The 14,243-nt window shown below is 35.1% G+C and overlaps 2 protein-coding genes across 2 annotated transcripts in view; both read right to left on the bottom strand.

Moving 5' to 3' along the window:
- The window catches only part of myo10l1 (myosin X, like 1), a 30,756-nt gene extending 29,136 nt beyond the window's left edge, over nt 1-1,620 (bottom strand). Inside the window, exons 1-4 of the mRNA XM_059353462.1 lie at nt 1,600-1,620; nt 1,423-1,507; nt 844-950; nt 1-56 (exon numbers count right to left, since the gene is read on the bottom strand). The exon at nt 1-56 is cut by the window's left edge and continues 74 nt beyond it. Coding sequence (XP_059209445.1) covers nt 1-56; nt 844-950; nt 1,423-1,507; nt 1,600-1,620 — 269 coding nt within the window. The remainder of the gene's footprint in view (nt 57-843; nt 951-1,422; nt 1,508-1,599) is intronic.
- Nucleotides 1,621-2,182: 562 nt separating this feature from the next.
- LOC131988563 (unconventional myosin-X-like) overlaps nt 2,183-14,243 on the bottom strand; it is a 55,902-nt gene continuing 43,841 nt past the window's right edge. The window contains exons 3-6 of the mRNA XM_059353703.1: nt 9,090-9,248; nt 4,154-4,341; nt 3,054-3,188; nt 2,183-2,526 (exon numbers count right to left, since the gene is read on the bottom strand). Of these exons, the coding sequence (XP_059209686.1) occupies nt 2,355-2,526; nt 3,054-3,188; nt 4,154-4,341; nt 9,090-9,248 (654 nt within the window). The 3' untranslated portion in view covers nt 2,183-2,354. The remainder of the gene's footprint in view (nt 2,527-3,053; nt 3,189-4,153; nt 4,342-9,089; nt 9,249-14,243) is intronic.

The raw sequence follows: 14,243 nt of genomic DNA, 5'->3' as shown, positions 1-14,243 counted from the left end.
AGCTTGAACATGTCTCTGATCTCCTCCTCGGAGAACTCCAACACCTTCAGCGCCTCCTACACACAGGGAAAAAGAGTTTAGGTTGAAGAAGTATTCAGATCCCTTACTTCAGTAAAAGTACTAATAGTCAGATGAAAATATGGTTTAACCTTAAAAAAACATACTAAAAGTTTACCAATTTTTGACTCCAAGAAATGCCCCATTTTCAAAATAGTGGCCACCAGGTCTTTAAAATGACTATTACTCCTTTTAGTAAGGAGGCGGAGCTAAATACAGGGAACCATATGGCACCCATATAAAATCTATGAGAACCAATATATCTTCCAAGCCACTTAGAAGGTCAATCTTGGTGTCAAAATCTACATTTTCTGGGTCAAAGAATCATTTAAAACTATTGAGAATATCACTAGATGATCAATAGATATGTTCATTTTGGCCATGTATTTATGTCATTTCCAACTCATTAATATAGGTCATATACAGTAAATATATTCTGAAAAATGAATAACTTGCATAAATTTAATTGGACTTTATTAGCTTCACTCGTATTATTTATTACATTTCCAACCACAAAGATCTGATCAGTTCCAGTGAGCCTTCCTGCATGAGCACCTTGCACCATGGACACTTTACAGTTTACCTTCAGTAATTGCATGTAGTTAATTTCTTATTTTTAGCGTTCAACATACTTATTTCTAGATTTAATAATCTTAATTTAAGAAATCTTGTCAAGTGGAATTATCTGTCCGTGCAGCAAGATAATTTCCCTCAGATTTACTGTTTTTTTAGTCACACCTTTTTTGCATTCTACTTATGAAAGAAAGGGCTGGCTGCAGCACTGACCATCACACTGTTGTACAGCTCTTTGTCGTTGAGGCTCTTGTCCTTCAGACATCCTGATTGGCTGAGGTAGTGGAAAGATTCAGGAGGGTCCTCCAGGAAGTAGAGGCCTGACCGAGGAAAGATGTATAATATCAGAGTGATGTTGGGAGAGATGCACATTGATTTGATTTGATTTGATTTATTTGGCACAGTTTTAAAAGAAAGAAAATAACAAAATAACAACAACAACAATAATACAATTTCTATATTCCATATTCATATTGAAATAAAATAAAGACATGCCAGGAAAACCCCAAAAACCCTCCTGGGGCTTGAATAGTGGGATTCCCTAATATAACATTAAAAAAAAAGAACAAGGAACATATAATCATACAGAACAAGAAACTAGAAAAACAAAACAAAGGCACAACAAAGCAATGAAACAAGAATTATAATAGGTTATTGAAATAGTACTAGGTTTTTTAAAGATTTTTTAAATGATAAACGAGAAAGGTTGACTAAGTAAGGAGGAAGTGAGTGAGATGAGTGAGAGATGCACATTGAGATGCTTTTTTTGAACATTTGTCTACTTTTTCTTACTCTTATGCTCTTTGTTAGCTCCCGCCAGCAGAGCGTAGAAGATGTGGTAGTTTCGTTCTCCGGGGTTTTGTCGCACCACTCGGTTCTACAACAAAACAAAAGCAGCAAAGCTATTGTTTATCATTTCATTATGATTCACAATGAAGAGCTGACAAATCAGTGCAAATTTAACTTGACATGAGAAGCTGCAGGCGTCATTACCTTTTCCAGTAAATCTGAAAGAAAGAGAGTCAAGGAAAGAACAAGAAAACCTCCACAAATTAGCTGCGTCAGCATCTTTTCATTCAATAATAACACAATAATAAAACCACATACAAATGTTTTATACAAATATATTCATTTTTTAGTGATAAGGTACCTTGGGGGTGAATGGGAGGTGGGGTTGAGCTGTTTTTTTTTTTTAATTTCTATGGTATAGCTGATGGTATGATATTTATACATTTTTATTATTTCATTTTTTAAACTTTTTTTTAAACTTATTCAATTTTTTACTCAATTCTGTTGATGGTTATCATTATTATTATTTTTTTATTCTTTATTTTTTAAATTAATGTATTTTGTTTTGGTCTCATTGTATTTTTATTCCTTATTTTTTTTTAACATAATTGATTTTTACTCAATTCTGTTGATAAAAGTATTATTATTTTTTTTCATTACATTTTTAACATTTTTAATTAATTAATTAATTTATTGTATTTTTATTTGCTCTCAATTCTGTTGATTGACATCATTATTATTTTATTTTCTATAAATGTATTTATTTATTTTTAATTTTAATTAACTAATTAATTTATGGCCTTACTGTATTTTTATTCGCTCAATCATACGATTTTGTCATGTTTTGTCTTTCTGATATCTTAAATATCTTGATGTATGTTTTGATATTTTATGTTTATTAAGAAAGAAAAACACCCTGTTCATTGAATAATGCTTCACAATAAAGATATTTGAAAAATTCTAAGCGTGTGAGGAAGGATACAGTCGATGACGCAGCCTCCCTGGATGTTTCCGCCCTCAGAGAAGTGAAGTTGGATGAATTTCCCGAAGCGACTCGAGTTGTTGTTGTAAACAGTCTTAGCGTTACCGAACGCTTCCATGATGGGACTGAACACAGAGGGAGGAAACTGCAGGTTAGTGCTTTTCCTGCAGCAGCAGCACATACACACTGTACTGCTACAGAGCTAACTGTTAGCCTGTTAGCACATACACGCTGTACTGCTACAGAGCTAACTGTTAGCCTGTTAGCACATACACACTGTACTGCTACAGAGCTAACTGTTAGCCTGTTAGCACATACACGCTGTACTGCTACAGAGCTAACTGTTAGCCTGTTAGCACATACACGCTGTACTGCTACAGAGCTAACTGTTAGCCTGTTAGCACATACACACTGTACTGCTACAGAGCTAACTGTTAACCTGTTAGCAATTTGCAGACTGGATGCTAAGGGGTTAACATCCCCTCTGGCTCTGCAGCTGGGAGAGACTGCTGCAGGAGAACTGTGCCGCTTCGACTCGTTCTTACTCTTCTTAACGAGCCACCAGCCCCGCCAAAATCGTGATCACGATTAAAATTGTATTAATTGTGCAGCCCTACAGGAAAGTGCGTCATCTTATGTTGCTCCTCCGTACCTGCTCTGAACGATGGCCTGCTCCACCCTGGTGCTCTTCTCTGACGGAGGAGTCCCAGCTGAGTTCTGGCTCATCACCGACAGGAACTGAAGCAACAGTTTAGTGCTCTCAGTCTTCCCTGCTCCTGATTCACCACTGGAGAACACACACACACACACACACAGAAGACACAATTTAATTAAATACACTGTGACCTTCTGTGACATTTCCATATCTCAAACTGGTCTGGTCCTTTAATTGATATTGAGGTTTGATAGTTTTAAAGATACTGCATTGACTTCAAGTCTAACTCAATCAGCTTATCAAGAAAGACAACGACTGAGTGCACTGCAAAAAAAAAAAAAACTGTGTCTAAAACCCAGATAAAACAGTAAATCTGAGGGAAATGATCTTGCTGCATGGACAGATAAGATTTCTTAAATTAAGATTATTAAATATAGAAATAAGCATGTTGAACGCTTAGAATAAGAAATTAACTCTTAAAAGAAGATAAATTATCTAACACTTCTAAATCTAATTTTTTTTTTATCTTGGTAAGAACCAAATAATCATCAGGTCACTCTGCTCGGGCCAGTTCATCGCTGCTGGCAGCTTTAATTTATCTCTTTTGTAAATTTTTTGTCTTTTTTGGTCATTTTGTGACCAAAAGAAGATGTAAACAAGACACAAAATGACACAAAAAAGACAAAAAAAGACAAAAAGATGTAAGATGACCAAAAAAGACATAAAAAGGCAAAAAAAAAAACCCACCAAAAAGACACAAAATAGAAACAAAGAAGAAACAAATAATCATCAGGTCACTCTGCTCGGGCCAGTTCATCACTGCAAAGGCACAAAGGCAGATGCAATCTCTCTTTCCTCCTCTAGTCCTTCTTCATCTGCACATAAATGAAATCAATATGTCTGAACGTGGATAGCTGCTCTACTTCATTCAGCCTTCAACTTGATTTTCATCATCATTTTTCACTTGCAGAGATTCACCGATCAGCACTTCCAAACAAATGTACCTTTAGTTGTACCAGCCATTAAAATTAACAATAAACTAAAGAAAACCAGGGCGGTCTAATAATTTTTTGAGTGAAACGTTGTATTTAACTCACCTGATGAGGACACACTGGCTGTCGTGGCGTTTCCAGATGCAGCGGTAGCATTCGTTGGCCACGGCGAAGATGTGCGGCGGTAACTCCCCGATGTGATGCTTGGAGTAGAGCTCCACCCTCTCGGGGTCGTACATCCCGTGGATCTGCTTGTAGGGGTTGACGGCGGCCAGGATGCTGCCGATGTTCGTCTGGAAACAGTCGAGAAGAGACGTTTCAGGTTCTGTCTCTGTATCACTTTGGTCATTTTTGGTTTATTCGCTTCTTTTCTTTTACTGTTAGTGAGTAAGTAGTCATGTGGCTTAACCCTTTAGAGTTTGGGGCTATTTTGTTGGTTTCTGACTCTTTTTCATTCTTGTTCACCATGTTGGTATCATTGTTTTCAGCACAACCTCACCTATACAACCTGATCATTATTTTTTTTATTTTGACTTACTGGATCAACATTTTTAACACAAAAAAAAACCCCACACCAAAAACACACAAAAAAACACACATAAAAAACACCAAAAACTTTTTTTTTAACCAAAAACACACATAAAAACACCAAAAACTTTCTTTTTAACCAAAAACACACAAAACAAATTATTTTGACAAAAAACACCAAAACAATTACAAAAAATCCCACATAAAACCCACACAAAAACACGCATAAAAAAACACAAAAACCCCACAAAAAAATACAAAAAACACATAAAAAACCCCCACAAAACACATTTATTTATTTTTACAAAAACACAGAAAAATACACAAAAATCACAAAAAAAAACAAAAAACATTAAACACAAAATATTGCATTAAAATGCTGAATGTACACTGCAAAATTTGAAAAACCTCAGCAAAAACTTCAGTAAAATCATGTTACACTTGCTCACGGTGGTTTTCACTTTTGCTGAAAAAGAGTTGACGCACTAAATGGGACATCGAAACTTGTAAAAAAGCCAAAACTTTAGAGTTCAGCTGACAGCAATATAAATAATCTAACAATATATTTGGAATATATATAACAATCTGAATAAAGAGTACTTTGACTTTTGATACTTTAAGTATCTGAATACTGTTTCCACCACTGCATACAAACAACAACAAGCTCTCAGGAACACATTCAGTACAATTATGTGAAATTTTAAAGCATCCTTGTGTTGATATTAATCTGGATGGGAGGATAAGGCCTCACAGCATGGTGGAGATCTGACGACTCACAAATCACTGATTTTTATTAGAAAGCTGAGGTCAAATCAGCCACATGATGGAGGAGAGAGGCTGGATTTTTTTTTTGTCATTTTGTGTCTTTTTTGGGCATTTTTACATCTATTTTTTGGTCATTTTGTGTCTTTTTTGGTCATTTTTACATCTATTTTTTGTCATTTTGTGTCTTTTTTGATCATTTTTACATCTACCGTCACGGAAACATTCTTGACTTGTACTTTTACTTCAGTAAGTTTTGAATGCAGGACTTTTACTTGTAGTGCAGTAATTCTGCAGTATAGTATTAGCACTTTTACTGAAGTAAAGGATCTGAATACTTTCTCCACCACTGCATACAAACAACAACAAGCTCTCAGCAACACATAAAGTACAATTATGTGAAATTTCAAAGCAGCCTTGTGTTGATATTAATCTGGATGGGAGGATAAGGCATCACAGCATGGTGGAGGTCTGACGACTCACAAATCACTGATTTTTATTAGAAAGCTGAGGTCAAATCAGAGACATGATGGAGGACGGAGGCTGGATTTCTGTTCTGCTGTGTTTTTGTCGCAGCAGTCACCTTGCTCTCTATCTTTCTGCACTAGAAACAAAAAAAACTGAAAGTCAGCACGCCCTGCATCGTGTCATATTACCCCGTCTGTGCATTTCTGTGTACTACACATACTGTACATCAACCTGTGCTGAAGGACACACACACACACACACACACACATAGATGCATGGGTGCCCAGTGACACAGAAAGCTGACCCTCGCTGCAGGGTAAATTCTTATGATCAGCTTAAGGGAAATCCGTGTATGGACAATATTTCATCATCTAGATTAGGTCACACCCCGCCAGGCTGCTATTGGTCTGCTGCCTGATAATCCTGCAGGTTTTCAGGGTTCCCAGATGTCTGACTTTTAACTCTCCATGACCCCGTTTGAAATGTATTAATTTTAATTTATCTCAATATCATAATATTTTACGATCACAGACAGAGATCAGCGTCTTTTCATGTAATCATGGATGAGTGGAAACACGGAGGAAAAGGTGGGAGCGTTATGGAAACAAGTGATGCTTCTATTAACCCTCTGGGGTCTCTGATGGTGGCGTCCTGATCAGATCATGTGACGTTTAACAAAAAAACGAGGTCACATGGAGCGCTGCAACTTCACTCCAAAGTTCAGACTTGAAACTTTCTCCCAGTTTTTGTTTGATATTCCTAGGCCATGTAAAACCAAATATATGATAATTTTAATTTGATAGAACAGAAATATTTGAATGTTGGTGTAGCTCTCTGTAATTTCACACATAGTTTGTTTTGAAGAGTTGCAGCTAACAAGGAAAAAAAAAACACCTATAAATTTATATGTTCATATTTGTATCCTATGTTTACATTTTCAAGTTCCGGAACAGTTCATTGACCATATTTGTGGTTTTTAATGTCGTAAAAAATATCATTTTTCAACTTGGATTTAATGATTTTTGGGCCCAATATATATCGATAAAGGAGGTTAAAGTGAGAAAATAACTGTCAGATCATATGTGAAGAAAAAATGGATACCAAATATGGGTATAGTAAACATTTTTTTATGTGGTACATGAAAATCAAAAGTATTCAAAAACGGCCAAAATGAAACTGCCTCACCATGTCCTGACATAAAACCGAAGCAAAATTGAGCCGTGCCGTCAAAGTATTGGCTTGACACTCTATATATTTGATAAAAAGATATAGAACTAGATGTAATCTTCATTTTACGTGTTATATGTGCAATGTGTGTTCGGATTTGCAACGTTAAAAAAATGTTTTGTACTACATTGTTTTAGGGACAAGTATGAAAAAAAAATATGGATCCGGGGAAGAGGGGTAATTATTCGAGGAAAAACTTGCAAATTTACGAGATTAAAGTGGCAAATCTACGAGAAAAAAGTAACAGATTTGGGAGATTTAAAGTGGCCAATCTATGAGTAAAAAAGATGCAGATTTACAAGATTTTAAGTGGCAAATTTGCATTAAAAAAATCGTAGATTTACAAAATTAAAAGTGGCAAATCCATGAAAAAAGTTGCAGATTTACAAGATTTTAAGTGGCGAATTTGAAAGAAAAAAATCTTAAATTTACGAAATTAAAAGTGGCAAATCAATGAGAAAAAAAAGTTGCAGATTTACAAGATTTTAAGTGGCAAATTTGCAATAAAAAAGTTGCAGATTTACAAGAATTTAAGTGGCAAATTTGCAATAAAAAAGTTTCAGATTTACAAGATTTTAAGTGGCAAAACGTATTTTTTTAAAATTCAGATTTTAAGTTTTTTGTTTCCTCTGGGTTCGAAATGTTAGTCAAGTGAAAAAATGAGACCCGCCTCATTCCGGGTATTGCCCGGTAGTGGAAACAGCCCTATTGAATGTGAAATTGTTTGTCCAAATCAACCAGGATTAAAATCTTTTAAGAAGTGGAGTTTAATCTATTTGTTGTTATAACCATTGATTTGATTCACCACAATATTCTCACTTAATAAGCGTCTCTCTCTGTGTCTCTTCATCTTTTCCACTCTGAGTGGATGATAAGATGATTTGTGTTTCCCACTAAAAGCCTCATGCATGCTAAGATTACTGGAAATGGAAAAGGGGAACACACCAAGACATAATGGACACACAGGCTTGGCCACACACATCCACTCTCTCTCTCACACATACTAACATGCAGACACAGGTGCACTGCAAAAAACATTCAGTTTATCAAGTATTTTCTACTTAAATCTAGCAATAGTATCTTAATTATCTTGGTTTGAGTATAATTTAGCTACTGACCATAGCTTTATGTGCTTATTTTAAGAACATGTGTCATTTTGTAACAAAAATGAGTGAATAACTCTTCACAGGGATTTCAGTCTTGTGTAAAGACTTGTTTTTAGGATTGATATTATGAGCTTTTTCATGCTTTTTCAATCTATTCAACTTGTGCATATAGTGAGTTTTTACCTAAAATATTGGCTCCAATTGAGAGTTTTAGTTGCATGTAGTTTAAATGCTATTTGAAAAGCATTTTCTACCACCAGTATCTACCCACAGATACTGAAATGAGAAAAAAACATGCTAATTTCAAGTATTTCTGCTTATTTTAATGTTACTAGTTGGGCTTTTCAAGCCACAATTGCTCGAAATAAGTATTTTTGAACTTATTTTAAGACATAATTGGGTAACGCTTTATATTAGTAATAACGCTAGTCTTTGTAATAACCATTAATTAACAAGTAATAAGGCCCTTGTGAGTCCTTACAAGATGCTTATTAACATTATTGTGTGTTTATAAGCTTATATAAGTGTTAATAATGGCATTACAAACACCCATGACCCACCCATTATGTCTTTGCCATGCCTTTACTAATCTTATTTTGTTTGCTTATTGGTATTAAAATATACTTTATTGCTCATCTATTATAAGAATAACTATAAGTTAACTATGCTTTTTGCAACTACCGGATCTAAAGCGAGAACAATGCCTTATTACTTGTTAATTAATGGTTATTAAGGACCTTATTATAAAGCGTTACCCATAATTGTTTTTCCAGTGCTTAGATATTTTGACTTATATTTACTTACTTAAAGAATTCTTACAAAGAAACATTTACTTACTGTACCGGCAGATAATTTTACTTGTTTCAAGCATGTATTTGCTTAATTCTAGTTATTTATTTCTTATTTTTGTCAGTTGGTTTTTGCAGTGTGTGTCTATGTGATGATCTTACGTAGATGTTGTCCTTCTGGTAGCGCTGGTACAGGTTGTGCATGATGGCGGCCTCGTGCAGCTCCGCCAACGCCGACATGTCCTCCACGCCGTCGATGCTGGACTGGTGCATGGCGTACACCTTCTCCCTGGTGACCTCGGCCTGCTGCAGGTACAGCACCTGGGACACAACAAGAGGCACACACGGTTCAGCTCTAAATCTATTGAGTTCAATTAATGCTTAACCCATTTAGGCCTAAAACGCCTGGAAAAAATGCATGGAAAACCTATGGGCAATTTTAAAATAACCCCCTATTGGTAATTCTGTGTCTTTTTTGGTAATTTTGTGTCTTTATTTGGTAATTCTGTGTCTTTTTGGGGTAATTTTGTGTCTTTTTTAATAATTTTGTATCTTTTTTAATAATTTTGTGTCTTATTTGGGTAATTCTGTGTCGTTTTAAAATAATTTTTGTGTCTTTTTTAATAATTTTGTGCCTTATTTGAGTAATTCTGTGTCTTTTTAATAATTTTGTGTCTTTTTTTGGGTAATTCTGTGTCTTTTTTGGGTAATTTTGTGTCTTTTTTAATAATTTTGTGTCTTTTTTAATAATTTTGTGCCTTATTTGGGTAATTCTGTGTCTTTTTAAAATAATTTTTGTGTCTTTTTTGGTCATTTTGTGTCTTTTTTGGGTAATTCTGTGTCTTTTTTTAATAATTTTGTGTCTTTTTTGGGGTAATTCTGTGTCTTTTTTAATAATTTTGTGTCTTTTTTTGGTAATTCTTTGTCTTTTTTAATAATTTTGTGTCTTTTTTGGGTAATTCTGTGTCTTTTTTCATAATTTTGTGTCTTTTTGGCTAATTCTGTGTCTTTTTAAAATAATTTTGTGTCTTTTTTTGGTAATTCTGTGTCCTTTTTGGTCATTTTGTGTCTTTTTTTGGTGATGATTTCAAAGTTCTGGAAAAGTCCCATGATGCATTGTGACACTCCCACATGTATATACTGATGCATTTCATTGGCCAAGAGACTGAAAATAGGTGGAAAAAACTACAAATACTACAAAACGACGTATCCACTTTCCCGGCTTAAATGGGTTAATGTGCTCTTTGTTGATATTCATAAATACTGGATACATTCTTTCAGCACTGTTATCACATATTTTGAGTTTAGATGAACTGAATAAAATGGAAATGTGTGGAAGAACTTTCCACAATTTTCCATTTTTTACAATTTATAATTTTAATGACACTATTATTTTAAAACTTCCCTCTTTCCCGAAACAGTTTTTTCAAACAATATTATTAGTTCAACATCTGGATTTCAACAGTTGGATGATAGGGCTGATACCACTTTTCTGTCTGAGCAGTACATTTAAAGCTACACCCAGCAGTTAGTTAGCTTAGCTTAGCTTAGTGTAATGACTGAAAACAAGGGGGAAATAGTTAGCATGGCTCTGTCAAAAGCTAACAAAATGTCTACCTTAGGCACCTTACCTATGAACACATTATATCAGATTTGTTTAAAAACAAAAAGTTAACGTAAAAATCGAATTTAATTAGTTAGTTCGTCGTTTTTTTGTTCAAGAATGGCGACATTCAATGAGACAACATAAACAGTCAAAACAGATTTGAAAGTATCGACTGTTTCAGTCGTTTTTATTTAATAGGATAAAGGAATAATTTCTCTTGGTTAGTGTGACTGCTCCTTATAAGTCTCTACTGAGGCTCCTTTAGTGTTGTTGTGATGTTGTATTTGTATTTAATTGTACTTAATTGTTTATGATGTTTAAATGTTGTAATTTGTCTGTTTTTATGCTGCTTTCTTGGCCAGGTCTCTCTTGGAAAAGAGATTTTTTTAATCTCAACGAGACTTTTACCTGGTTAAATAAAGGATATATATATATATGATGCCGACTGGATAATGAAGGTATCTTGTTAATTGAGTGAGGAGAAGACCGATTATTTCACACATAGATTTAAAAAAAAAAGATGCCCACATTGCGAGGTCTTTCCATTTTTAGCCCAAACAGGCTAAAACTGTGATGCAACATGAGGAAAAACACACATGATGAGAATACAGAGCTTTACGGCTCGTCCTCTAACCAGACCCCGGCCTCGTCTATGTCATCCATCGCCATGGCAACAGGAGAGCAGGGGACAAGACGGGCGTGGAACCCGTCTGTCAGAGGAGGAGGAGGAGGAGAAGATCAAAAAGAGGAGCAAGAGAAGAAGAGACAGAGTAACAGAGCTGATGTAGCGGGACGTGACAGGTGAAAGCAGCCCGGCGTGGATTCATGTCAGACACACACACACACACACTCTTGTACTTCTATCTTTGTGAGGACCCTCATTGGAACAGTGAATTCCCTTGCAAGGTTATAATAGTTTTGAATTTTTCATTAGTTTTAGTTTTAATTGGGTTGTGAATTTTTGTTTTCAAATTCAGTTAGTTTTAATTATTTTTTAGAGTGAGTTTGCTAGTTTTAGTTTGTGTTTATTTTTTTAAAAATGCTTTAGTTTTAGTTTAGTTTTTATTAGTTTTAGTTTTTTGTAATGGGGTATTTGTTGGGTGGGAGATTAAAAGAGGTCACAGTAAATTTTTGCCTTTATTTCCTTTGTCTGATCCATCTTCATTATGTATGAAAAAAAGTTGACAAAGACGAAAACGAAGGACATTTTCACTATAATTTTAGTTAGTTTTAGTTAGATTTATAACCACAAAATACAGTTTTAGTTAGTTATAATTTTTTTAAAACTCATTTTTATTTCAGTTAACAAAAATGTTTTTTCAATTCTAGTTTTCGTTATTTTGTTTTGTTTTCGTTAACTATAATAACCTTGTTCCCTATAGCCCCTAACCCTAACCCTAACCCTTGACCTAACCTTCACCATCACAACTAAATGCCCAACCCTAACACTAACATAAACCTGATTGGAACCTTAACCCTTAAAATAAAGTGTGAAATCTCAAAAAAGCCTTTAAAGAAGTGAGGACCGGCCAAAATGTCCTCACTTTGCAAAAAAGTCCTCACTCTGTTGGTTAAAAACGTGTTCCGGTCCTCACTATGTAGGAAGTACAAGAACACACACACACACGCACACACACACACACACTGACACAGATATAGTTGCCAGTGAAAGATAAATTAAACCTTCATTAACTGATTTTTGGGGGCAACAGAAACAAGCTGTGAACTGTAAACTTGTTTGTTGTTGTTATAGTTACAGAATAAACACTATGCTCACATCCTTTGCCTACAAATAGATTATTACAAATACTAAAATAAAGTTACGACAACAAGCGCATTTCATTCTGTGTTGATTTTGACACCCAGATTGACCTTCTGAGTGGCTTGGAAGATATATTGTTTCTCATAGACTTTATATGGGTGCCATCTCCGATCCACAATCTTGATGAAGTGGCTCCTACCAAAAATTTAAACCTATGGTGATAGAGAGCATGTGGAAAAAATGAGGTGCTTTTGTCCGGCGTGTCCCCTTTATTTAGCTCCGCCGCCTGACTAATTTCCCAGAATTTTCCATTTTTTACAATTTATAATTTTAATGACACTTTTAATGACAATTAAAAGTGTCTTACTTTTACTAGTAAAAGTACTTTTTTTTTAATGACAATTTTAATGTTATTTTAAAACTTCCCTCTTTCCCGAAACTGTTTTTTCAAACATTATTATTAGTTCAACATTTGGATTTCAACAGTTGGATGACAGGGCTGATACCACTTTTCTGTCCGTGCAGTAAATTTAAAGCTACACCCAGCAGTTAGCTTAGCTTAGCTTAGCTTAGCTTAGCTTAGCTTAGTGTAATGACTGAAAACAAGGGGGAAATAGTTAGCATGGCTCTGTCAAAAGCTAACAAAATGTCTACCTAATTTTCCCAGAATACAGTTATTCTTTGGCATTCCTTGTAGTGATTTTAAATAAAACTTGCTGCATAGTTTTATTGTTGCTGCACTGCAGTCTGGATATTGACCCCAGCTGGAACACTCATGCACCGTATTTCCTCAAATAGTAGCCGGGGCTTCTATTAATAAAAAATCAGTTTGGGACCTGGCTAATAATAGGGACAGGCTATTATTTGAAGGAGGCTTTTATTAAAAAAAGAAAATCAGAGCAGCTCTGACCAGCACTTTTTAGAGTGTTTTACACAGCGCATTGTAGCCAGTTACCTGGATGTCGGCCATATTGGAAGTACTGGGATGTAACAAACAATGAACAGCTGAATGTTCATTTGAAGCAGGATTTAAAATGTCTAAACTACTAAAAAGCCCAGAAGAACGTGCGTAAACGGCTCGACTTTACAGAGAATGACTAGGACAGCAGGAGAAACAACCATATTTACCTACAGTACTAACTCGTGTGGCAAAACTTCTAAATACAGAAATCTGTTACCGTCAAATGGTTAGGCCTTGTAGAGAGAACTGTTTGGGGTTCAGGTAAACTTGGGCTCATGTTAACAACTTAAAGGAGGACTGGTTGGGGTCAGGGGTCAAGTTGGGTGCAAAAAAAAGACACAAAATGACAGAAAAAAGCTAAATTCCTTTATAAAAAAGACACAAAATGACCAAAAAAAAGACACAAAATTACCAAAAAAGACACAAAATTCCAAAAAAAAGACACAAAATGACCAAAAAAGACACAGAATTACCAAAAAAACACACAAAATTACCAAAAAAAGACACAAAATTACTAAAAAAAAAAAAAAAAAAAGACACAAAATAAAATAAAAAAAACCCACAAAATTACTAAAAAAAAAAGACACAAAATGACCAAAAAAGACACAGAAAGGAACAGACTTTGACATAACACCGGTAAGACACACGGCTCATAAAAGAGGCTGGCTTTTATTTACTAAAAATTGTTTTTACACCCTTTACAGCCTCATTTTTTACTAAATGAGGCCGGTCATTAATAGGGGCCCGGCTTTAAATTGAGGGAATACGGTATGTAAGTAATTGTGTTTGAGCAGCAACACGTCAGAGCTTTGACGGAGCACCACGGTGATAAAAAGGTGGAGACAAAGAGTCAAGTGGACGAGGCCATAGTGAAGATGGAGCGCTGCGTTAGTTCTGCTCTCTCTAATGGAGGACGAGGATAATTGGGTCATTTCATCACAGCTGAGTGAGTGTTGAAAGGTTAGTGAGTTGATGGGTTAGACTCCC

This window comes from Centropristis striata, chromosome 16 (genome assembly GCF_030273125.1).
Source record: "Centropristis striata isolate RG_2023a ecotype Rhode Island chromosome 16, C.striata_1.0, whole genome shotgun sequence".
Lineage (NCBI taxonomy): Eukaryota > Metazoa > Chordata > Actinopteri > Perciformes > Serranidae > Centropristis > Centropristis striata.
Note: the sequence above shows the minus strand (reverse complement) of the source record. Positions and strands in the feature narration are given on the sequence as shown.